Source organism: Dama dama, chromosome 6, assembly GCF_033118175.1.
Source record: "Dama dama isolate Ldn47 chromosome 6, ASM3311817v1, whole genome shotgun sequence".
NCBI classification, from domain to species: domain Eukaryota; kingdom Metazoa; phylum Chordata; class Mammalia; order Artiodactyla; family Cervidae; genus Dama; species Dama dama.
Window position 1 is genome coordinate 31,740,619 of NC_083686.1, and position 26,323 is coordinate 31,766,941.

The window sequence follows — 26,323 nt, forward strand, 5'->3', positions numbered from 1 at the left end:
GTTCATCTGCCAATCTTGAACTCACTTGTGAAGTTCAAGTGACAAAGCACTTCTTTCATGAAGTCTTCACTTATCTCTCCTCAGACAGGACTTTCTGGCTGTGAGTTCTGAAAGCAGTTTAAATGCAGTTTCCTGTGTGTAACCATCTGTTATCCTAAAACAGACTCCTTTTTACAGTGTCTTATAAGGCCCATTTCTCATTGTATTCTGAATTATAGTTAACAATTTTACTGAGAGTCACTCAATGCTAGGTCATCCAAAAACCAAAGGCTTTATAACTCACAGTGGAACCAACAGCACTTACAAGGCCATCTACCATGAGGTCCCTATGGTGGGCTTTCCTGTGTTTGCTGATCAACCTGATAACATCGCCTGATGGACCACAGCACACCAGGCTTCCCTGTCCTTCACCATCTCCCAGAGTTTGCTCAAACTCATGTCCATTGAGTCAGTGATGCTACCCAACCATCTCATCCTTTGTCAACTCCTTCTGCTTTAACTCCTCACTGTCATCAGTAGGCAGATCGTTCAGACACAAAAAATCTATATGGCAATAGTGATCATAAATTATACAATTGACCAGTCAAATTTCATTGGTATCTTTAGTATTGATGCATTACACTCAAAAAATCAGAACACACATCCTCAGTCTTTGCAGACTGCAGGATTTCTGCTGCTTTTTCATTTTAGCCCAGAACTTTCCCAAAATAATTTACATTGGTTTGCAGTTGGTCATTTACTGTTTTTGCTGTTTCTCTGAGGGACACAATTGTTGTGACCTCATAACCCTCCATCTTGTTGATGTCACCTTATCTCTAATTCTGTGTCACAGCGACTGCAGACGCAAGAGTCTCTCACTTGGCTATTGTTTTACACTAGTCATCTTTCTCACAAAATATAATTGATGTGTGTGTACAAGATGGGTGACAGCACTGACAAATCAATACTAAACACACTGTATAATCTTGAAGTGCTTTGCACTTTGTCTTTTCATTGGATTTCCACATCTGCTGACTATTCATGTAATCTACTTTTTTAAGGAATAGGGGTTATAATTTAACTTCTGGTTGATTCCTTCTGGATATAAGCCTGAGCAATAGCAAAAGTTTACAGTAATTATTTAAAAAGTACTACATATGAGCAAGATGTCTATGAAAAGGCTCTCACTTCTGCTGCTGCTACAGCTGACTTGTTACTTTAGCGCTGGGAGTTGTGGAAAGGTGCTGGTGTGGCCAGTGGAATTTAGTCACTGGCTGAATATAAAGACAATTCTGGATGAACTTGTCACAAGGGGTCATGAAGTGACTGTTCTGATATCTTCGGCTTCCACTATTACTAATTCCAGCAAACCATCGACTATAAACTTTGAGACTTTCCCTGTATCTTTCACGAAAAGTGATTATGAGAATTTTATAGAACTTCTTCTTGAGAAATGGAAATGTACAGTGAAAGGTTCCTATTGGACCTATTTTTCAGCAATGAAAAGTTTATTTTGGGAATTTTTTTATGCTGCTTTAACTATGTGTAAAGACGCTGTTTCCAACAAGAAATTAATGACAAAACTAGAGGAATCAAGGTTTGATATCCTTATTGCAGATGCCTTTGGACCCTGTGGTGAACTGCTGGCTGAATTACTTAAAATACCATTCGTGTACATTCATTACACCTCACCTGGCCATATAATTGAGAAGAATAGCGCAAGACTTCCATTCCCACCATCTTATGTACCTGTTATGTTTTCAGAATTAAGTGATCGCATGACATTCATGGAGAGGATCAAAAATATGTTATATACACTTTATTTTGACTTTTTCTTCCCGACATACTATGAGAAGGAGTGGAATCAGTTTTACAGTGAAGCACTAGGTAAGTTGGGCTTCCTGATAGCTCAGTGGTAAAGAATCTACCTGCCAATGCAGGAGACACAGGTTCAATCCTTTGGTCAGGAAGATCCTTTGGAAAAGGAAATGGCATTCCATTCCAGTGTTTTTGCCTGGGAAATCCCATGGACAGAGAAGCCTTTTGGGCTATAGTCCATGGAGTTGGAAAGAGTCAGTTACCACTTAGCAACAAACAACTAGGTAAGTCATGTTTTTAGTTGGTTTCATTAAGTCCTATTTTTCCTAGTGCCTTGGAAGTTGAGTATGTATAAATATAAATTCACAAAAATTTATCTCAAATAAGTGAAACAGTGAAATAAAAATATTAATGACCCTCAATCTAACCAATATTATGCAAACACTTCAATTATAGGGTAGGGTAAAGCCCATTTCTAGTACTGGATAGCAGGAAGTCATTTACCACAAATTGAAGTACCTAGGACTTCTGCAAGTGACTATCCAAATTACAAAATTTCTTTTTTAACTTAAAATCATTGGGAATCTCGTAAACTGTCTTGATAAATGAAGACATGTACATTGAGAGTTATATACATATTTGTAGTACAAATATCCAGCTAGCTTTTAGAAAATGTTTCTACTTGTGTAGAAACAGATGTATTCTGGGTTTACTTAATTATCCTAGACTATGCTATGTTATATATTTATCAAACAACAGACACATTCAAACATCTTTGGCTACAACATCCCAAGTTGTTTTACAAAAATTATCTAATGTACACACGTGACAATAGTCTCATTTGATCAAACATTTGTTGGTTTTCTTTTTACTTTCAGGAAGACCTACTACCTTATCAGAGACAATGGGGAAAGCTGAAATGTGGCTCATTCGAACCTACTGGGACTTTTCATTTCCTCGTCCACTACTCCCAAATGTTGAATTTGTTGGAGGCCTCCACTGCAAGCCTGCCAAGCCCCTGCCTAAGGTCACCTACTCCTCCTTGTTGTTCTTTGTGAATGTTGTGTTTTCAATAGGAATCATTCTGTACTCTTTCTTTGGAATGTTTGATTACAGGTAGTCAGATGTGGGAACCTGGATAAAGTGAACTTCCACTTAGAAAGTGATGTATTTCTATATCAACACAACTATCTGAATTTCATTATCATTACAGAATAAACTAGAATACATGGGACACTTTGTAATATGTCAATTACATTAGAACTTCATTATTCAACACATAGAGAAGCATCATTCATTAAAGGACATTCATAGTTATATTACATTTTATATAAAAATATATATTTTATATAAATAAAATAATAGCTATATTATCATCTGGTGATGCCATTCAACCATCTCATCTCACTATAATATGTTACTTTATAATTGTATTATAATTATTATAGGATAATTTTGTATATAGCATATTCCAGAAGTGAGGGCTAAATAGGCAATGGTGTAGGCACAGTTTCTACCACCTGACGGTCCACCTGGAATGACAGAACACAATCAAGTTGTAAAAAATGTTATAATATGGAAAGACCAGGGTGTTAAAGAAATATTCAGCATGCATCATAGAAAGGATCTCTGAATCATAGATAACTATGAGATCTGAAGGATGCTCAGGAATAAACAGAAGGAATAGGGCAGGGTTGAAAGAAGATACAGGCTTCCCTCATAGCTCAGTTGGAAAAGATATAAAAGAAAGGTAAGTGGAGTAGTTATGACAGTTGCCAAAAAGTCCAAGTTTAGTCTAGATAGGAAAAGGCTGAATAAAAAGGAGATGATGCTGATGAGGTAAGTTGCAAACAGATAATTATAAAGATTTGAAACATCTAGTAGGGGCATTGGGAAGAATATTGAAAGGATTAAGAAAGAAAGAGATGATGGTGGTGATTTAATCTCTAAGTCTTGTCCAACTCTTGCAATCCCATGGACTGTAGGCTGCCAGGCTCCTCTGTCCATGGGATTCTTCAAGTGTGAATACTGAAGCAGGTTGCCATTTCCTTCTCCAGAGGATCTTCCCAACCCAGGAATTGAGCCTGGGTCTCCTGCATTGCAGGCAGATTCTTTACCAACTGAGCTATGAGAAAAGCCCTGAGAAAGAGATAGTCATATATAATGTAAAAATAAAAAGCAAGATGTAGTCACTGGGTTGGATTGTAAATGGTTAACAGTAGGAAGAGACCATTTAGCAGATTCTTGATAGATATAGACAATAATGAGTGAAAACTAGAGTACAGTGTTCACAGAGATATTAAATTAACTCATTTTTTTCTTTATTTTAAATTAATTAATTTATTTTAATTGGAGGATAATTACTTTACATTACTGTAGGGGGTTTTGCCATATATTGACATGAATCAGGATGATTTACTTTAAATAAATTTAAATAAATCTCTGTATATATATACATTTATATATACAGTCATTTATATTGTGGGGAAAAGGCATTTATTTTAGCTAGTGCACTGGTGAAAAGCCTTAAAACTTTCAAAAATACTTTAGTATTTCATCTTCTTCATCTGATCACCAAAACCTTAAAAATTCCTAACATTAAAAAAGTTGACATTAAATGCTGCTGCTGCTAAGTCACTTCAGTCTTGTCTGACTTTTCGTGACACTATAGACTGTAGTCCTCCAGGCTCCTCTGTCCACAGGATTCTCCAGCAAGAGTATTGGAGTGGGTAGCCATTCCCTTTTCCAGGAGATCTTCCCGACCCAGGGATCAAATCCTGGTTTCCTGCACTCCAGGCAGATTCTTTACCATCTGAGCCATTAGGAAAGTCCAAACAATGCTAAATTATACTAAATCAGATATAATAAAATATTCACTTGAAAAAAAAGCAAATATAATAAGATCACAGTTTTCTTGAAGGTTAAAAAGGCATAAGCTAGAATTACAATTTTCAGGATATATATCATAGTGTATATTTGAATATAAGAATAGAGTAGAGATTAAAATGAAAGCACAAATTTTAGCATAATGTCTTCAAGGTCCACCCATGTTGTCACAAATGGCAGGATTTCCTTCTTTCTTCTGGGTGAATAACATTCCATTCTGAGCATGTCTATCTGTGTGTATGTCGGTGTGTATCTATGAAACGTCTTTAAATAATTCATCCATAGGTCGGCACTTAAGGTTTTTCCCTTAGCTAATTGTGAATAATGCTGCAGTCAACATGGAAGCACATATACCTCTTCACTATCCTGTTCTTATTTCCTTTGACTATATACCCAGAAGTACAATTGCCAGATCATACAATAGATGTATCTTTAATTGTTTTAGAAACCTTCAATTTATGTTCCTTAAGGGCTAAACCAATTTACATTCCCACTGAGAGTGTACAAGCATTCACTTTTCTCCACATTCTCACAACAATTTTCTCTTCTTGGTTATAGACTTTTAATAGAGGTGAGGTAATATCTGATTGTAATTTTGAAATACTTTTCCCTGATGATTACTGATGTGGAGCATCTTTTCCTATACCCGGTGATCATGTAGAAATCTTCTTTGTCAAGTGTCTATCTTGTTCATCTGCCCATTCTTTAACTGAATTTTGTTGTATGAGTTGTGTATATATTCTGGATCTTAACCCCTCATTCAATATGTGGTTATAAAATTTTCTTCCATTCTGTAGATCGCATTTTCATCTTGGAGATTTTTTGCTGTGCAGAAGCTTTTAAGCTTGATGTAGTGTAGTCCCACTCGTGATTTTTTTTTCTTTTGTTGTGGTCTTGATGTCATATAAAAAAAAATCATTTTCAAGACCAGTGCCTAGGAGTATCATCATTATACTTTCTTTTACAGATGTTATGGTATCTGGTCTTGTGTTTAAGTCATTGGTTCATTTTGAGTTGTTTTGGTGATGGTATAAGATAGAGGTCTCGTTTTTTGTTTTTTCATATATTTATCCAGTTTCCTCAGAAAAGAAAGAAGTGACTAATATTTCCACAATGGATATTCTTGTCTCCCTTGCTCCTTTACTGAATATTAGTTGAATCCTGTATGCTGTTCCATGATCTCTGTGCCTATTTGGGGGCCAATACACTATTATTTGAAATATTTCAACTTTGTGGTAAATATGAAATTTGAAAGTGTGAGTCTTTTGGCTTTTGGTAATGTCAATATTTTAATAGTATTAGTCTTCTGGTCCATGTTACATGATGATGTTCCATCTATTTGTGTTTTCTTCTAATTCTTACAAATTCTTATATTTATCACTATACAGATATTTTGCTTCACTGATTAAATTTATTTTAGTTAATTTCTTGCTTTCGATGCTATTGTGAATGGGATAGTTTTTTTTTCAGATGTTTCATTATTAGTACACTGAAATGGAACTGAATTCTATATAGTGATTTTATATCTTGCAACTTTACTGAATTTGTTGACTAGTTCAGGGATTTTCTTGTTGTTGTTGTTGTTGTTTTTGTTGAATCTGTGAGATTCTCTGTATAAAAAATGTCATGTCTTCTATAAAAAATAAAAATTTTACTTCATCCTTTCTATTTAGGATGTCTTTTAATTCTTTGTCTCACCTAGTTGCTCTAGCTAGAGCTTCTATTACTATATTGAATCAGTGTGGAAGTAGACATCCTTATTTTGTTTCTGATTAGAGGAAAAGCTTTCAAGTGTTCACTATTCAGTATAACGTTAGCTTTGGGTTTCTCATATATCTTCTTTATTACATTGAGGTATTTTCCTTCTATACCCTATATGTTGAGGGTTTCATCATGAAAGAATGTCATACCTTGTCAAATGTATTTCGGACATCTATTGAGACAATCAAGTTACTTTATAGTTCATTCTATTTATCTTTGCATCCCAGAGATAAATCTCACTTGGTCTTAGTATATAATTATTTTAATGTGTTCTTGAATTTGGCTTGTTGACTTTTTGTTGAGAATTTTTGCATCAATACTCGAACTGGATATTGACTTTAGTTTTATCTTCTTGTAATGCCCTTATCTATTTGGTATCATGATCATGATGATGATCTTGTAGGATGACTTTGGAAATGTACCTACCCTTCTCTTAAATTTTTAAATACTTTTTGAAAAACTGGCATTAATTTTTCTATGATACTTCATAGAATATGTCAGTGAAGCCATCAGGTCCTGGGCTTTTGTGTGTTGATAGGTTATTGATTACCAGTTCAAATTCTTTACTTATTAGGACTGTACAGATTTCCTACTTTTTCCTGATTAAATCTTGGTGGGTTCTGTTTTTAAGAAGTGCTCCATGCTTCTCATATATGTATTAATAATTTCTTAGCTTGCAATTATTCATGGTAGTCTCAGGATCCTATGCATTTTTTCAGTATCAGTTGTAATGTCTCCATTTCATTTCTAATCTTATTTATTTGAGTCACTTTTTTTTCTTGATTAGTCTAACTAAAGGTTTTCAATTTTATCTTTTTGACAAGACACAGAAGGACAAATACTGTAAGAAATTCTGACATGTGTAACAACATGAATGAACCTTACATTAAAGGAAAATAACTAGTCAGAAAAAAACAAATACTGTACAATTCAACTTATACAAAGTATCCAGACTAAACTCATTTGCAGAAACAGAATAGAATGAAACTTGCCAAAGAGTGGAGAAAGAGGAAAGTAGAGTTTCTTAATGATCATAGACTTCCAGTTTTGTCCAATGAAAAAGTTCTGGAGATTGGTTGTACAATGTGAGTATACTTAACACTACTATATTATACACTTAGGAACAATTAAGAAAGTAAATTTTATGCCATGTGTATCTTACCACAACATTATTGTAAGAAATGACTACTCTAATATCTCAAGGCAATTTCTGATTTTCTCTCTTTAGCTGCTTATAGAAATTCCTTCAATAATGTATGCTATGCTGCTCTTTTGTGATGGAGCAAATTCTTTTTTCACAGGAAATGGAAGAGTTTGTGCAGAGCTCTGGAGAAAACGGTATTGTGGTGTTTTCTTTGGGGTCAATGGTCAGTAACATGTCAGAAGACAGAGCCAAGGTGATTGCATCAGCCCTCGCTCAAATTCCACAAAAGGTAGATACAATAACTTAATCACGGACAACTATTTCATGAGTCTGTTAAACTCTGTAAAGATCTGATTTTAGACATTTACAATCAGAAAGCTAAATAATATGATAGCAGCAATTTATCTCATATCTATACATATGCATAGATATGTATATATAAACCAAAATATACAGGGCAGGTGCTACTGCAGTACAGGGAGTGCCTTTGATCCATGATAATTTTAATTATTCAACATAGTAATCAAAAAGAATGATATTTAAGAGACACAGTGTGACTTTTGGTGTTATTAATACAATGGTAGCATGAGCAGGAAGATTAACCAGTAAATTCTGCTTTGTCACCTGTTCCTTTTCCTTGAAGGACTCCTGAGGACACAACAGACATACAGATGCTCTTGGGAGTTAAATTTTAACAATAAATGTAGTTACGCAATATAGATTCAAGTCAAACAATTACACTGTTCATTGTATTTGGAAGTAGGGCTTAATAATTTGTAATTTAAAAGAACAAACTTCTTCCATAGCACTGATTAACTTATTATTAAAACATTATACTGTTGTTGTTCGGTCATTAAGCTATCTGAATCATTGCAATCCCATGGACTACAGCATGCTAGGCTCCCCTGTCCTTCACTATTACCCAGGGTTTGCTCAGATTCATGTCCATTGATTTAGTGATGCTATCTAACCATGTCATCCTCTGCCAGCCCTTCTCCTTTTGCCTTCAACCTTTCCCAGATCAGGATCTCTTCCAATGAGTTATCAGGTGGCCAGAGTATTGGAGCTTCAGCATCAGCACTTCCAATGACTATTCAAGATTGGGTTCATTAAAGATTGACTGGTTTGATGTCCTTGCAGTCCAAGGGATTCTCAAGAATCTTCTCCAGCACCACAATTCAAAGGCATCAAATCTGCGGTGCTTAACCTTCTTTAAGGACTTCCCTGGTGGCTCAGATGGTAAAGCATATGCCTACAATGTGGGAGACCTGGGTTCTATCCCTAGATCAGCAAGATCCCCTGGAGAAGGAAATGGCAACCCACTCCAGTACTCTTGCCTGGAAACTCCCATGGATACAGGAGCCTAGTAAGCTACAGTCCGTGGAGTCCCAAAGAGTTGGACACGACTGAGTGACTTCACCTTATCTTACCTTACCTACCCTTCTTTATTGTCCAACTCTCGTATCCATACATGATTACTGGGAAAAAAAATGGCTTTGATTATATATGGACCTTTTTTGGCAGATTGATGTCTCTGCTTTTAATATTCTGTCTAGATTTGTCTTAGCTTTTCTTCCAAGAAGCAAGTGTCTTTTCATTTCACGGCTGCAGTCACAATCCACAATGATTTTGGAGACCAAGAGGATAAAATATGTCACAGCTTCCACATTTTCCCCATATATTTGCCATGAAGTGATGGGACCAGATGCCATGAACTTATTGTTTTGAATGTTGGGTTTTAAGACGGCTTTTTCACTCTCCTCTTTCACCCACATCAGGAGTCTCTTAGTTCCTCTTCACTTTCTGCCATTAGAGTGGTATCATCTGCATATCTGAGGTAGTTAATATTTCTTCCAGCAATCCTGATTCCAGCTTATGAGTCACCTAGCCCAGTATTTTACATGATGTACTGTGCATATATAAGTTAAATAAGCAGAGTGACAATATACAGCTTTTTTGTACTCCTTTCCCTATTTTGAACCAGTTTGTTGTTTCATGTCTGGTTCTAACTGTTGCTTCTTGACCTGCATACAGGTCTCTCAGGAGGCAGTTAAGATGGTCTGGTATTCCCAACTCTTTCAGAATTTTCCACACTTTATTGTGATCCACACAGTCAAAGGTTTAGCGTAGTCAGTGAAGCAAAAATAGATGTTTTTCTGGAATTCTCTTCTTTTTCTATGATCTAATGAATGATGGCAATTTGATTTCTGGTTCCACTGCCTTTTTGAAACCCAGATTGCATATCTGGAAGTTCTTGGTTCATATATTGCTCAGGCCAAGCTAAATGATTTTTGAGTATTACCTTGCTAGCATGTGAAAGGAATATAATTTTACAGTAGTTTGAACATTCTTTGGCATTACCCTTTTTTGGGTTTGGAATGAAAACTGACCGTTTCCAGTCCTGTGGCTACTGTTGTGTTTTCCAAATTGGCTGGCATAGTGAGTGCAGCACTTTAACAGTATCATCTTCTAGGATTTGAAATACCTCAGCTGAAATTCCACTAGCTTTCTTCATACTAATACTTCCTAAGGTCCCATTTTCTTCACACTCCAAGACGTCTTGCTCTAGCTGAGTGACTGAACCATCACAGTTATCCATGTTATTCAGGCCTCTTTTGTATAGTTCTTCTGTGTATTCTTGCCACCTCTTCTAAACATCTTCTGCTTCTGTTAAGTCCATACCATTTCTGTCCTTTATTGTGCCCATTTTTGCATGAAATGATCCCTTGGTACCTCTAACTTACTTGAAGAGATCTCTAGTCTTTCATATCCCATTGATTTCTCTATTTCTTTGCATTGTTCATTTAAGAAGGCCTTCTTTTCTCTCCTATCTATCCTCTGGAATTATGCATTCAGTTGAGTATATCTTTCTTTCCCTTTCTCCCTTGGATTTGACTTCCCTTTTTTTCTCAACTATTATAAACCACCTCAGAGAACCACTTTGCCTTCTGGCTTTTCCTTTTCTTTGGGATTGTTTTGATCACTGCCTCCTGTACAATGTTACACACCTCTATCCACAGTTCTTCAGGCACTCTGTATATCAGATATAATCCCTTGAATCTATTCATCACCTCCCCTGTGTAATTTTATGAAATTTGATTTCTGTCATACCTCAATGGCCTAGCGGTTTTCCCCACATTCAATTCAAGATTTTCTGCAATTCAAATCTGAATTATGCACTAAGGTGCTTATGATCTAAACCACACTCAACTCCAGGTCTTCTTTTGCTGACTGCATAGAGTGTCTCCATTTTCGGCTGTAAAGAAAATAATCAATCTGATTTTGATATTGACCATCTGGTGATGTCCATGTATGGAGTCATCAGTTGTTGGAAAACGACATTTACTATGACCAGTGTGTTCTCTTGACTAAAGTCTGTTAGCCTTTGCCTGCTCCTTTTAGTACTACAAGGCCAAACTTGCCTGTTATCCTAGATATCTCTTGACTTCTTTACATTCCAATCCCTATGATGAAAAGACTTCTTCTCCTTCTTCTCCTCCTGCTCCTCCTCTTCTCCTTCTCCTCCTCCTCCTCCTTCTCCTTCTCCTCCTTGTCCTCCTCCTCCTCCTCCTCCTCCTTCTCCTTCTCCTCCTTCTCCTCCTCCTCCTCCCCATCCTCCTTCTCCTCCTCCTCCTCCTTCTTCTTCTTCTTCTTTCTTTTTACAGTTAATTCTAGAAGGTCTTGTAGGTCTTCCTGAATCAATCAACTTCAGCTTCTTCAGCCTTAGTGGCTGTGGCATAGACCTGGATTGCTGTGATATTCAATGGTTTGCCTTGGAAATGAAATAAGATCATTCTCTTGTTTTTGAGATTGCACCAAGCACTGCATTTCTGATCTTTTTGTTGACTCTGAGGGCTACTCCATTTCTTCTAAGGGATTCTTAACCACAGTGGTAGATATAATGGTCATCTGAAATAAATTCACTGAACTTGTCCATTTTAGTTCTTGGTTTCCTGAGATATTGATGTTCATTCTTGCCATCTCCTGCTTGACCATGTCCAATTACCTTGATTTCATTGGCCTAACCCTCCAGGATCCTATGTTCTTTACAGCATCAGACTTTCACAACCAGACACATCTACAACTGAGCATCTTTTCTTCATTGGCCCAGTCACTTCATTCTTTCTGGAACTCTTAGTAATTGCTCTAAATTGCTGCACTCTTTCTCAGCAGCATATTGGACACCTTCTGACCTGGAGAACTCATCTTCCAGTGTCTTATATTTTTACCTTTTCATATTATTCATGCAGCTCTCATGGCAAAAATACTGGAGTGGTGGGCCATTCTCTCCTCCAGTGGGCCACACTTGTCAGCACACCCCACCATGACCCGTTTGCCCTTGGGTTGCCCTGCATAGCATAGCTCATAGATTCATTGAGTTACACAAACCCCTTTATCATGACAAGGATGTGATCTATGAAGGGGGTAATAAATTATAAATAAGCCAAAATATTAATCTTAGGAGACTGATTGCATACATTTTTCTCCTTGTAATCAAAACATGTAAAATTCTAATAAAATAACTTCCCATTTTAACTACATGATATAGTTAAACTCTTCTATAACAGTCAAAAATAAATAAATCAGTAACCAATGAATCTGAAAATGAGCACTCCATATAAAGAAAGCAAATAAATGTGTAGGTTACGTGTAATCTGCCACCGACTTATTGTGATAGAAACAAAACCAGCTATCCATGGAAGAAAAGTTATGACAAACTTAGACAGCATATTAAAAAGCAAAGACATCACTTTGCCCAGAAAAATCCATATAGTCAAAGCTATGATTTTTCAGTAGTCATGTATGGATGTGAGAGTTGGACCATAAGGAAGGCTGAGTGCCAAAGAATTGATGCTTTTGAATTGTGGTGCTGGAGAAGACTCTTGAGAGTCCATGGAGTGCAGGATCAAACTAGTCAAACCAATGGAAATTAGCCTTGAATATTCATTGGAAGGACTGATGCTGAAGCTGAAGCTCTAATACCTTGACCACCTGATGCAAAGAGATGATTCATTGAAAAAGACTCTGATGCTGAGGAAGATCAAGGGCAGGAGGAGAAGGAAGTGATAGAGGATGAGTTGGTTAGATAGCAACACCAAATCAATGGATATGAATATGAGAAAATTCTGGGAGATAGTGAAGGATAGGGAAGACTAGCATGCTGCAGTCCATGCAGTGCAAAGAGTTGGACACAACTTAGTGACTGAAAAGCAACAACAAAACAGTTTTTTAAATATTTGAGTTGGTCATTGAAAATCTCACTTGTCTGTGCCATCATGTGTGCATAATTAACACATCAAACATAGGTATTCCTATTTATGTCTTTGTATTAATAGTTACCATTACTTAATATGCCTTCATATCCTTACATGTCATGTGGAGGACATGTAATTCTATGTATTTGAGTCAATTTAGAAATTATTAGTATAACTTTGATATTCAACTCATAGAATAAGGTATTTCCTTTACCTTTAACAGGTTCTATGGAGATATCATGGCAAAAAACCAGATACCTTAGGACCCAACACCCGGTTGTATAAATGGCTTCCCCAGAATGATCTTCTTGGTGAGACTTGTCAGAACAAATAATGAAAACATGAAACAGCTGAGCAGAGTGAGAATGCTTCAACAGAAAACACACTTACAAAGCAATTATTGAAACACTGAAAAAGAAAACTTCACTACTTTCTTATAATTTTCTTTGCTATGGGAAAAAAGGAGAATATATAAAAGTTGTCATTTTATTCTACGTAGTCACATCACTTACAGCCAGAATCTTTACTTTAGCTGTAATTGCTTCTCACAGTGAACTTTTCAGTAACTTCCTGGATTGTTGTTCTCTCTCTGAATTCTTTCCTTATACTTATCTTTTCCATTCTGTAGAAGTATATTAAATGCTACTAAAAATGAGAACTCTCCTGCCATTACCAGTGACTCTCAATTTTCTGTAAGAAAAAATTCACAATCATTTCTGTGAAGCAATAACACACTTCAAGATAAAATTTAGCTTTCCCTTCCTCTGGTTCCAGTGCCATTAACATTATCCTTCTTTTCCCCTGACACCATTCCTATCGAAATAAATGACTTTACTCTATCTTTAGGAGAATAAATTCCAGCATGCCCTCCTCTTTTTTTGCACATGTGGTTTCTTTTACCCAGAATGCTTTTTCAAGTTGTTCACCTGCCAATCTTGGATTCATTTGTGACGTTCAAGTCACTCAGTGCCTCTTTCACAAAGTCTTCATTTACCCCTTCAGCAGACATAGCCGTTTCTTCTCTGAGTTCTGAAAGCAAGTTAAAAACACTTTCATATACATAATAATCTGTTATCTTAAAGATAGTGCTTCTTCCAGTGCCTTAAAATAACCACTTCTCATTTTATTCTGTTATAATTAATAATTTTACTAAAACTCACTCAATCCTAGGCCATCCAAAAACCAAAGCCTTTATAACTCATGGTGGAAACAATGGCGTTTATGAGGCCATCTATCACGGGATCCCTATGGTGGGCACTCCTTTGTTTGCTGATCAAGATGATAACATCGCTCGAATGAAAGCCAAGGGAACAGCTGTCAGGTTGGATTTCGAAACAATGTCAACAAATGATTTGCTCAACGCATTGAAGGAAGTCATTAATAACCCTTCGTGAGTACATAGTTCAGTTCAGTTTGGTTCAGTATATATATATATATATATATATATATATATATATATATATATATATATATATATATTTTTTTTTTTTTACTAGCTACTCTTTCTAGAGAAGTTCTCATCTGAAGATCAGGGAGGCAGCCATGAGTCTTAACATAAGCACAATGAGGTGTAAGATTTGCTCAATGCTTTGAAAACAGACAATAATAACAGATTGTGAGTGTCACATTCAGATTTTTTCATGGTTTTATGGAAAAGGTTTGTCAGTGGTTTAAAGATAGTGGAGAAATTTTGAAAAACTTAATCATTAGAATGCGAAGAACTACTGAAATGGTAATAGAAGGATTAAGAAGCACTGAGAACAGTTACTGTAGGGAACCATGAATGCTGTGGATCCTCATCTGCCCACTTTACTCTCTTTCAGCATGTGAACTTCTCAAAGGTTTTAAACTCTTAAAATATGGTTTATTTTCATAAGTACCATGAAATAATCCATTAATCCATTTCAAATTCTGATTACATTTAATATTTTCCAAGTTTTCTATGCTAATATTTTGACTCCATCTCTGATAAATGACAAACAGCTATAACTTTCTAATTACCCAGTTTCAACTATGTATATACTATTTATAAAGGTGGGTATATTCTTGGTTTTTTTTTTTTTTTTTTTTTTTTTTTTTTTACTGTGGTCATTTTGTCTTGTTTGGAAGAATTATAAAATCTAAATGTAATTGACTTGGGAGGAGTATGCTGATGTGAAAATGTGAAAGTGTTGGTTTCTCAGCCGTGTTTGACTCTTTGGGACCCCATGGACTCTATCCCACCAGACTCCTCAGTCCATGGAACTTTCCAGGCAAGAACATGGGAGTAGGTAGCCATTCCCTTCTCCAGAGGATCTTGCTGACCCAGGTATCAAACCAGGTCTCTGCATTGCAGGCAGATTCTTTACATCTGAGCCACCAGGGAAGCCCATATGTTGGGATATTCCTTTTTTTAAAAATGCTACACAATTTTTAAACGTTATTTTCCATTTAAAGTAATTACCAAATAGTGGTTAAATTTCCAGTGTGGTACAACACCTTCTTGAGCCTATATCATTCCCAATAGTTTTGCCTCCTACTCCCCCACCCATGTGATTCTACTCCCCCAAATCTGGTAACCAATAGATTGTTCTCTATATCTGCTGCTGCTGTTGCTGCTGCTGCTAAGCCGCTCCAGTCATGTCCGACTCTGTGGGACCCCATAGACGGCAGCCCATCAGGCTTCCCAGTCCCTGGATTCTCCAGGCAAAAACACTGGAGTGGGTTGCCATTTCCTTCTCCAATGCATGAAAGTGAAAAGTGAAAGTAAGGTCGCTCAATCGTGTCCGACTCCTGGCGACCCCATGGACTGCAGCCTACCGGGCTCCTCCATCCATGGGATTTTTCAGGCAACAGTCCTGGATTGGGTTGCCATTGCCTTCTCCGCTATCTGCTAGTCTGTAATAATATTTTGATCCCATCATTGATAAATGGTAAACAACTAGAATTCTCTAATTTACTCAAATACACCTATAGCTGTATAAGCTGTAGATACAGCTTATAAATTTAAGTTTATTCAGTGTTTTTTATTTGTGCTTGTTTTTGTCTTATTTGGAATAGACAGTTATGTTGGGATATCCCTATTTCAAAGCCACATTTTCTGAAAACAGAAATATTTGATTTCCAAATCACTTCAGGATATACATGAATTTCCATGACACAATTATATTAATATCACAAATATGATGTATATATTCCCCTTTTTTCATTTGGTTTTTTTCTTGTTTCTTGATGTAAGCCTGTAATGCTATGAACCTTCCCCTTAGCACTGCTTTTACAGTGTCCCATAGGTTTTGGGTTGTTGTGTTTTCATTTTCATTCATTTCTATACATATTTTGATTTCTTTTTTGATTTCTTCTATGATTTGTTGGTTATTCAGAAGCGTGTTATTTAGCCTCCATATGTTTGAAGTTTTAACAATTTTTTCCCTGTAATTGAGATCTAACCTTACTGCACTGTGGTCAGAAAAGATGACTGGAATGATTTCAATTTTTTTGAATTTTCCAAGACCAGATTTATGGCCCAGGATGTGATCTATTCTGGAGAAGGTTCCGTGTGCACTTGAGAAAAAGGTGAAGTTGATTGTTTTGGGGTGAAATGTCCTATAGATATCAATTAGGTGTAGCTGGTCCATTGTGTCATTTAAGGTTTGTGTTTCCTTGTTAATTTTCTGTTTAGTTGATCTATCCATAGTTGTGAGTGGGGTATTAAAGTCTCCCACTATTATTGTGTTACTATTAATTTCCTCTTTCATACTCGTTAGTGTTTGCCGCACATATTGCGGTGCTCCTATGTTGGGTGCATATATATTTATAATTGTTATATCTTCTTCTTTGATTGATCCTTTGATCATTATGTAGTGTCCTTCTTTGTCTCTTTTCACATCCTTTATTTGAAAGTCTATTTTATCTGATATGAGTATTGCGACTCCTGCTTTTTTATGGTCTCCGTTTGCATGAAATATTTTTTTCCAGCCCTTCACTTTTAGTCTGTATGTGTCTCTTGTTTTGAGGTGGGTCTCTTGTAGACAGCATATATAGGGGTCTTGTTTTTGTATCCATTCAGCCAATCTTTGTCTTTTGGTTGGGGCATTCAACCCATTTACATAGGGTAATTATTGATAGGTGTAGTCCTGTTGCTATTTACTTTGTTGTTTTGGGTTCACATTTATACAACCTTTCTGCACTTCCTGTCTAGAGAAGATCCTTTAGCATTTGTTGAAGAGCTGGTTTGGTGGTGCTGAATTCTCTCAGCTTTTGCTTATCTGTAAAGCTTTTGAATTCTCCTTCATATCTGAATGAGATCCTTGCTGGGTACTGTAATCTAGGTTGTAGGTTATTCTCCTTCATTACTTTCAGTACGTCCTGCCATTCCCTTCTGGCCTGGAGGGTTTCTATAGATAGATCAGCTGTTATCCTTATGGGAATCCCTTTGTGTGTTATTTGTTGTTTTTCCCTTGCTGCTTTTAATATTTGTTCTTTGTGTTTGATCTTTGTTAATTTGATTAATATGTGTCTTGGGGTGTTTCGCCTTGGGTTTATCCTGTTTGGGACTCTCTGGGTTTCTTGGACTTGGGTGGCTATTTCCTTCCCCATTTTAGGGAAGTTTTCAGCTATTATCTCCTCGAGTATTTTCTCATGGGCTTGCTTTCTGTCTTGTTCTTCTGGGACTCCTATGATTCGAATGTCAGGGTGTTTCACAGTGTCCCAGAGGTCCCTGAGGTTGTCCTCATTTCTTCTGATCCTTTTCTCCGTTTTCCTCTCTGCTTCATTTGTTTCCACCATTTTATCTTCTACCTCACTTATCCTATCTTCTGCCTCCGTTATTCTACTCTTGGTTCCCTCCAAAGTGTTTTTGATCTCATTCATTGCATTGTTCATTTTTAATTGACTCTTTTTTATTTCTTCTAGGTCTTTATTAAACATTTCTTGAGTCTTTTCAATCTTTGTTTCCAGGCTATTTATCTGTAACTTCATTTTGTTTTCAAGATTTTGGATCATTTTTATTATCATTATTCTAAATTCTTTTTCAGGTAGATTCCCTATCTCCTCCTCTTTTGTTTGACTTGGTGGGCATTTTTCATGTCCCTTTACCTGTTGGGTATTTCTTTGCCTTTTCATCTTGTTTAGATTGCTGTATCTGGAGTGGGCTTTCTGTATTCTGGAGGTCTGTGGTTCCTTTTTATTGTGGAGGATTAACCCAGTGGGTGGGGTTAGACGATTGGCTTGTCAAGGTTTCCTGGTTAGGGAAGCTTGCGTCAGTGTTCTGGTGCATGGAACTTGATTTCTTCTCTTTGGAGAGCAATGGAGTGCCCAGTAATGAGTTTTGAGATGGGTCTATGTGTTAGGTGTGACCTTGGGCAGCCTGTATGTTGATGTTCAGGGCTATGTTCCTATGTTGCTGGAGAATTTGCATGGTATGTCTTGCTCTAAAACTTATTGGCTCTTGGGGGGTGGTTGGTTTCAGGGTAGGTAGGAAGGCTTTTGGACAGTCACTTATTACTTAAAGTTCCATGTAGTCAGGAGTTTTCTGGTGTTCTCAGGTTTTGGGCTTAAGTCTCCTGCCTCTGGATTTCAGTTTTATTCTTCCTGTAGTCTCAGGACTTCTCCAACTATATAGCCCTGATAAGAAAACTTCTAGGTTAATGGTAAAAAGATTCTCCCCCGTTAGGGACACCCAGAGAGGTTCACAGAGTTACATGAAGAAGAGGAGAGTGAGGAGGGAGATAGAGATGAGCAGGAGGAGAGAAAGGGGGACTCAAGAGGAGAGAGACAGATCTACGCAGCTGTCTGTTCGCAGAGTGTTCTCCGTAGCCCAGTCACCTACAAAGATTCACAGAATTGGATTGGGAAGAGAAGGGGAAAGGAGGAAATAGAGGTGTTCTGTGGTAGAAAACAGAGAGTCAAGATTGGGAGAGAATAATCTTCGATTTAAAAATAGGGCTTCTCTTCTTTTTTTTTTTTCTTTTTTGTAAGTTTATAGTGTATTGAAAATGAAAATTAAGGAGTAGTAGAGGAGTACTAGAGGACTTTAAAAGAAATAAGAGAAAAAGAAAAATAGAAAATAGAAGAGAAAAAGGAAAGAAAAAAAAGAAGAAAAAAAGAAAGAAAAAGAAAAAAAAAAAAAGAAAAAAAAATTTTTTTCCCTAATTAAAAAAATCGTAAAAATCTATGGAAATGAAAGTTAAGGAGTAATGGGGGAGTAATAGGGGATTTTAAAGGAAAATAAAAGAGAAAAAATAAAAAAGAAAAAATAAAAAAAAGAAAAAAAAAAGAGAAAAAAGTAAAATTATATCTAGGAGTTTCTCTGGAGCTGTTGCGGTCAGTGTGGGTTCGGCTCAGTTTCAGATAGCACCTCGTTCCAGCTTACGCTTCTCGATATCTACAGGCCCCTTCCAGTGTAGTCAGTGTTTTCTAGAGGGATTTTAATCTGTTGCACCAGTCCCTTCTGAAGCGGTTTCCTTTGTTTATTTGGCTTCTGTTTGCCGGTCTCTTCAGAGCCTCATTTCCGCCCTGACACAGGCGGGCGGAGGTGGACTCTTATTCAGGTAGCTAGTTCCGTCGTTCTGCGGGGAGGGTTGGAACCGCAGGGAGGGGCTGGCGCTGTGGGGAGGGGCTGGCGCTATGGGGACGGGCTTGCGCCGCGGGGACGGGCTGGCGCTGCCGGGAGGGGCTGACGCTGCTTTTTCCGTCTGCACTGCTCAGGCTCCCGGCTGTTCTATATGGAGCGCGCCCTGCGCTGCGCGAGGTTCCAGCCCTCGGGTGTTCCACAAAAGCGCGGAACAAAAAGCTGCGCCTGCTCTCTGTGCCTTCCCCGTCAGAGCGGTCCAGGCAGCGAGGGGCTTGATGGGCGCACTCTCCCCAGGTGTGGCGGACCCACTCCCTTCCACGGACCCAGTCTCAGTTTCCGCTGGCGCCAGTCGGGTGCTTGCGCCTTCTGCCCTCCGCGTCCCCAGGCCCAGTCCCCGCCCGCGCCGGTCGGCTGCCTGCGCCCTGTGTGTCGCCGCGACCTTCCCCTCCCCCCTGCCTCCTGCCTCCGGCGGGGCTGGGCCGGTCCGTAGCATGCGAGCTCTTCTCTGGATTTTCTCGGTCTCTGTTCTGCGAACGGCCGGCAGTGTGTTCGGGCCGGTTAATGTACTCTCTCTCTTTTGGTCTCCCACAGTTCAAGTTGGCAACTCACAGAAGCTCCCTCCGATTGTCCTCAGGGCACTCAGGCCCGGACCCCACCCCAAGCAGTGCCGCCTAAGACTTCCCGGGACTGATCTCCGTCCTTAGCTCTTTTGTCTCACTTTTAATCTTTTATATTTTGTCCTACCTCCTTTTGAAGACAGTGGGTTGCTTTTCTGGGCACCTGATGACCTCAGCTAGCGATCAGAAGTTGTTTTGCAAAGTTTGCTCTGCGTTCAGTTATTCTTTTGATGAATTTGTAGGAGAGAAAGTGGTCTCCCCGTCCTACTCCTCCGCCATCTTGGCTCCTCCGCCCCTTTTTTTAATCATAATGACTTTGTAAAGAAAACATTTTGAGAGTGTGTCAGTAATGACAGCAAAATGCATTTTGCATTTTATAAGCAGTGTTATTTAAATTTAATTTTGGCACAGCTATTGTCCTAAGTGAGCAGCATGAAAAGCAATTTTTTTCTTTTTTTAAAAGAAACAACTCTATCATTTGCTGTTTTTATGGAAATGTACATATCTCTAGTATTTATATATCTTTTGAATTTTTAATAGTGTAGTGTTGGTGTCAAAAATGAAGATGTACTGAATGTTCATGATACGCTACATGTTGTATTTAGTAAAACAGTGTTGCTTTACACATATTAAGTAACTTCTTTATCGTAGTCTATTCCTATTGTATTAAAAATATATTTCCAGGATTACTGTAGTCTTCTCAAAAACCCAGTTCTCCTCCTGTGTTTTTGACAGAAAAGGGAGAAAAGTTACTTCCATTGTTATTACTACATTGCCATGGTACAGTACTTTGTGATTTAAAGTTCATGAGCTATATCTCTTTATTCTTCTTTCTTGTCTATTAGTCTGCCAGCATTTCAACAGTAGAAACAAGTGTGTCTGCAATGCCTGAGAGTGAAATGTTGAGCCTTCTCCAGAATTTCTAGAACAAGAACCAGAACAACAATACTAGTAAATATTTACTGAGTGTCTACTGCATGCTAGGAATGCCTCTAAGAATCAGTAAAATATTCTCAAAATAATTAGATAAGGTACTATTCCTAGCCATTTTATATAACAATGAAAAACTGAGAAACAGGTTCTATCATGATTGAGCACTCCAAAGTAAAATTAAAAGTTTAAAAAAAAAAAAAAGTGTTAAAACGTTAATAAAAAAAATTTTTTTTTTTAATCTGAGGAACAGAAAGAATAAAAAAGCAGCCAACAAAGTAAGAGTCAGGAATCAAACTGACTCAATCTACTTCCACACTTTCAACCACCACTTCACGAATGTAAGATCAGCCCTGTCTGGACATGTCTCCAAACCTCATCACTGATTTACCTGCTATATCTGGATTATAACGTTTTGAAATAACATCTACCAGGTCTATTAACAATTCTTTATGAGACAATTCAAATTTTGGACAAACATATTACGAATTTCTTTTATTCCCTTTGGGATGGCTCATTCCGTTCTCCAGAATGCACAATCTTGTTCTCTCCCATTTTCTTTCTTTTCTTTGTAGCTTGAAATGCTATGCATTTAAGAAATCCTAGCCCTTAAGCTAATATCTCAATAATCACCTTGGAAAAAAATATCTATTTTTCTTCCACTCTGTGTTGCACTCTGTGTTACCATCTGCAAGAAAATTTCACATATTTACCTATTATAGCTCATTCCATAAATGATCACTGTTTGATTTTCCTTCAGCTACAAAGAGAATGTGATGAGATTATCAGCCATTCAACATGATCAGCCGATGAAGCCCTTGGACAGAGCAGTCTTCTGGATCGAGTTTGTCATGCGCCACAAAGGAGCCAAGCACTTGAGGCCAGCTATCCATGACCTCACCTGGTTCCAGTACCACTCTTTGGATGTCATCGGGTTCCTTCTGGCCTGTGTGGCAACTGCCATGTTTGTCATCACAAAATGTTGTCTATTTTGTTGCTGGAAGTTTGCTAAAACAGGAAAGAAGGGGAAAAGAGACTAGCTGTATCTGAGACCTCAGCGCCAGGGTCCTCAACCTCTGAGATCTAATGCCTGATGATCTGAGGTCGAGCTGATGCAATAATAGAAATAAAGTGAGCAATAAATGTAATGTGCTTGAATCGTCCCAAAACCATTGCTTCCTACCCCAGTCCATGGAAAATTTGTCTTCCACAAAACCAGGGACCTAAAAGGTTTGGTTCTGCTGCTCTAACAGTTCTGCCTCATAAATAGAACTCCTCCATAAAACTATGTGGGTATGTATTGAAATTTATTATTTTAATGCAAAAGTTGTACTAAAAAGATATGATTGAATTTAACGGTTTTTCACATGTTGAGTGTAGAAACAAGAACAGTGAAAGTCTAGTCATAGTATCAATATTACTTTGTAGATATTCAGAATTTTGTCTTCATTTCTGTATAAATTTTATAGCTTTTCCTTGCTATAGAAATTGTTCAATAATTGGAATTCTTTTGAAAGATTCACCCTTTACTTTTATTTGTGAGACCACTAATAGTTCTTCATTTTTATTGTGCATCTAGCCTCAACATCACTTTTTACCTAAAGCCATGGCAAGACACTTGCCTTCATCCAATTAAACTCATTTGCCTTTGGAGTGTTTGTGGAATTAGAAGTATAGCAACTGCTACATGCTTCCTTTTATAAAATTGAGATATTTGCAAAAACCTTTAATTTCATGACCTAATTCTCTTTTTGTCATCCACCATTTATTCACCTATTATTTTCACTCCCATAATCAGCCTTTGCTAATGGATATAAGTTCTCAACTGTATGTTAGGAAAATTATAGCCTGAACTCTAAAGGGACTTTTGAATTTTCATTCTCTCCAAAGCTACCTGATTATATTTATGATTTTATCTATATCGATATACATAGCTAAATCTATGTATATTTTTACAATTCAAGACACAGAACCACTTACTTGCAGATATGATGAAAAATTCAATGGGTTGGTTGAACATAGACTGAATTATTTACTATTATATTATAATATGGGCTTCCCTGGTAGCTCAGCTGGTAAAGAAACCACCTGCAATGCAGGAGGTCCCAGTTTGATGCCTGGATTGAGAAGATTCCCCTGGAGAAGGGATAGGCTACCCACTCCAGTATTCTTGGGCTCCCCTGGTGGCTCAGATGGTAAAGAATCTGCCTGCAACGAGGGAGACCTGGGTTTGATACCACGTTGGGAAGATCCCCTGGAAAAGGAAACAGCTACCAGCAGGCCAGTACTCTGGCCTGGAGAATTCCATGGACAGAGGAGCCTGGTAGGCTACAGTCCATGGGGTCTAAAAGAGTTGGACATGACTGAGCAACTTTCACTTTCACATTATGCTATACCATAACCACACTTTAGATCAGCATTTATCATTCTTTTGTCTCTTTCCTCAGGAAGCTACTGGTCATCCTTCTCATAACACTTACATGTGAACATTCAATCCTTTATCATGACAGAAAATATTATAGACATTATTTTCTTTAAACCTAGGTCCACTATGACTGAAATAATCAGAAACAATGAGCACAATACAAAAATCACGTAAATTTTGTAAAAAATTGGTGAATCAAATGAAACAATCTGAAGGTACTGATGAAAACTATACATCAGGAAAGCAGTTTATAGTCAAAATATCCAGATGATGGAATGAGACTTGTCTTGTTGGTCAACGGGATCATCATCCACAACATATAAAAAACATTCATCAGCCTTAGGCATAATTTATTTTAAAAAAGAAACATTGATGTTCAGGGAATTATAGGAAATTTTACCATATAGAACACACCTAGGTAATTGGCATATACTTAAAGAAAAGTAGAACTAACAGAAAAGTAAGAAGGTAGAACCATATGTTTCCATAGTAGAAAATGTTTTTAAATCAAATATATAGAATTACACAATTTTCCTCAAATCTATGTGGTGGCACTTTTAATAGACAAAGGGTTGGTAGTCACTGTGCAATAAGAAAGACTACAAATCTCCAAAGAAAAGTCTAGCAGTCCAATATGAAAATAAATGAAAAGTATGAACAGCAAATTCACACAAGTGAAATGGCCAATGATATATAAAAGGTGACATGGAAACTCTGGGAAATTGAAATTGTCAACAAGTAATACTCCTACAAATAATTTGTCGAACAAGTAAACTGGTAGGACTAATTTTGAGGGAGTATAACATGGAATTACCATTTAAATAAAATTTATGCACATTGTTTTATATTATCTGTCATGCAGAAAGACTTGCACATGTTCATAATTACATACTGAATATTCCCACTAGCATTTAAATGGCTATCAATTTGTGAACACATTCATCTACAACATAGGTATGAGTTATACAGCCATGAAAGAAAACAGGTAATTATGGGCAATATTGTTAAATACTCTCTATGTCACATTACTAAACAAATGAAAAGTTTGAGAAATTCTAAAAAAAATAAGCATGAGACTCATCTTTGGAAATAAAATTAAACATATGTTGTGTAAATAAATGTAAATTTGTACACCACAGAGGAAACGATCTTTAGAATGCATTGAATATCCAATAACTTCTGAATGTTCAAGGTGGTTTTAGAAAACGCAAAGGAACCAGAGATCAAATTGCCAACACCTGCTGGATCATTAAAAAGCAAGAGAGTTCCAGAAAAACATCTATTTCTGCTTTATTGACTATGCCAAGGCCTTTGACTGTGTGGATCACAATAAACTATGGGAAATTCTTCAAGAGATGGGAATACCAGATCACCTGACCTGCCTCTTAAGAAACTTGTATGCAGGTCAGAAAGCAACAGTTAGAACTGGACATGGAACAACAGAATGGTTCCAAATAGGAAAAGGAGTACGTCAAGGCTGTATATTGTCACCCTGCTTATATAACTTATAAGAGGAGTACATCATGAGAAACGCTGGGCTGAATGAAGGACAAGCTGGAATCAAGATTGCTGGGAGAAATACCAATAACCTCAGATATGCAGATGACACCACCGTTATAGCAGAAGCTGAAGAAGAACTAAAGAGTCTCTTGATGAAAGTGAAAGAGGAGAGTGAAAAAGCTGGCTTAGAGCTCAACATTCAGAAGACTAAGATCATGGCATCCAGTCCCATCACTTCATGGGAAATAGATGGGGAAACAGTGGGAACAGTGGCTGACTTTATTTTTGGGGGCTCCAAAATCACTGTAGATGGTCAATAAAAGACACCTACTCCTTGGAAGGAAAGTTATGACCAACCTAGATATCATATTAAGAAGCAGAGATGTTACTTTGCCAACAAAGGTCCATCTAGTCGAGGCTATGTTTTTTCCAGTGGTCATGTATGGATGTGAGAGTTGGAATGTGAAGAAAGCTGAGCACCGAAGAACTGATCCTTTTGAACTGGGGTGTTGGAGAAGACTCTTCAGAGTCCCCTGGAGTGCAAGGAGATCCAATCAATCCATCTTAAAGGAGATCAGTCCTGAGTGTTCATTGGAAGGACTGATGCTGAGGCTGAAACTCCAATACTTTGGCCATCTCATGAGAAGAATAGACTCATTGGAAAAGAACCTGATGCTGGGAGGGATTGAGGGCAGGAGGAGAAGGGCGATGACAGAGGATGAGACGGCTGGATGGCATCAAAGACTCGATGGACATGACTTTGGGTAAACTCTGGGAGTTGGTGATGGACCAACTGGCGAGCTGCAATTCATGGGGTTCCAATGAGTCGGACACGACTGAGAGACTGAACCGCACTGAACTGAACTGGACCGCACCACTGACTGACTGACAGGAGTTTAGAGTATCTTTTATTAACAATACTTTGGATTAACATTTTCAAAATGGAAAATATTTAAGAGATACAGTATGAATTTTCATATTATAATGGGATTGTGGGCAGGAAGATAAACCATCAAATTCTGCTTTGTCATTTGTTCCTTCTCATTGAAGGACTCTTGAGGACACAGTAAACATACAAATATTCTCAGGAGTTAAATTTTAACAGCAAGTGCAGTAGCACAAGGACATTATGCAATAGTGATAAAAGTCTGGAATGCATCATGCAGATTTTACTTGCTAGATAATCCTGGCCCCTTTCATTTCCCCTAAATTTTAAGGTAGCCCTATCAGTGTGCTTTGCAGGGTGCTATTCAGAGAAAGGATGGTCAGGGCTCCCCAGGAGACCTCCAGATCCCATCCAGACACAGTGACTTAGAGAAAGAGAAACATCAGCCTCCCTGGTGACTTGGTCCTGCCAAAGTCTGAATCAGGAAGATCGAAGTGAAGATGGGATCCTGCCCTTAAGTAAACCCTGTGCATTGTAAGGTCTGGCCTTTAATGGACTCTGCTTCTATCCTG

The 26,323-nt window shown here is 37.6% G+C and overlaps 1 protein-coding gene across 3 annotated transcripts; it reads left to right on the forward strand.

Annotated features, from left to right (window-relative positions):
• The first annotated feature begins 1,136 nt into the window (after window positions 1-1,136).
• LOC133058539 (UDP-glucuronosyltransferase 2B4-like) lies at window positions 1,137-21,980 on the forward strand. Of its 3 annotated transcripts, XM_061145246.1 has the most exons (7): window positions 1,146-1,485; window positions 1,837-1,866; window positions 2,676-2,824; window positions 7,746-7,877; window positions 13,067-13,154; window positions 14,014-14,233; window positions 21,701-21,980. In XM_061145246.1, exons 1-7 carry the CDS (start codon window positions 1,146-1,148, stop codon window positions 21,978-21,980), a joined length of 1,239 nt encoding a protein of 412 aa, XP_061001229.1. The 3 variants fall into 3 exon arrangements, with proteins under 3 accessions (XP_061001227.1, XP_061001229.1, XP_061001228.1); XM_061145244.1 differs by having other exon boundaries at window positions 1,137-1,866; XM_061145245.1 differs by lacking the exon at window positions 1,837-1,866 and having other exon boundaries at window positions 1,146-1,614.
• The last annotated feature ends 4,343 nt before the right edge of the window (window positions 21,981-26,323 follow it).

Bases quoted from the DNA above. Each gene is read 5' to 3' on its own strand.
- LOC133058539 (XM_061145244.1), top strand. From the start codon at position 1,137: ATGAGCAAGATGTCTATGAAAAGGCTCTCACTTCTGCTGCTGCTACAG. The intron at 7,878-13,066 runs GTAGATACAATA...TACCTTTAACAG, and splicing joins TCGCTCAAATTCCACAAAAG to GTTCTATGGAGATATCATGG. The intron at 13,155-14,013 runs GTGAGACTTGTC...ACTCAATCCTAG, and splicing joins TCCCCAGAATGATCTTCTTG to GCCATCCAAAAACCAAAGCC.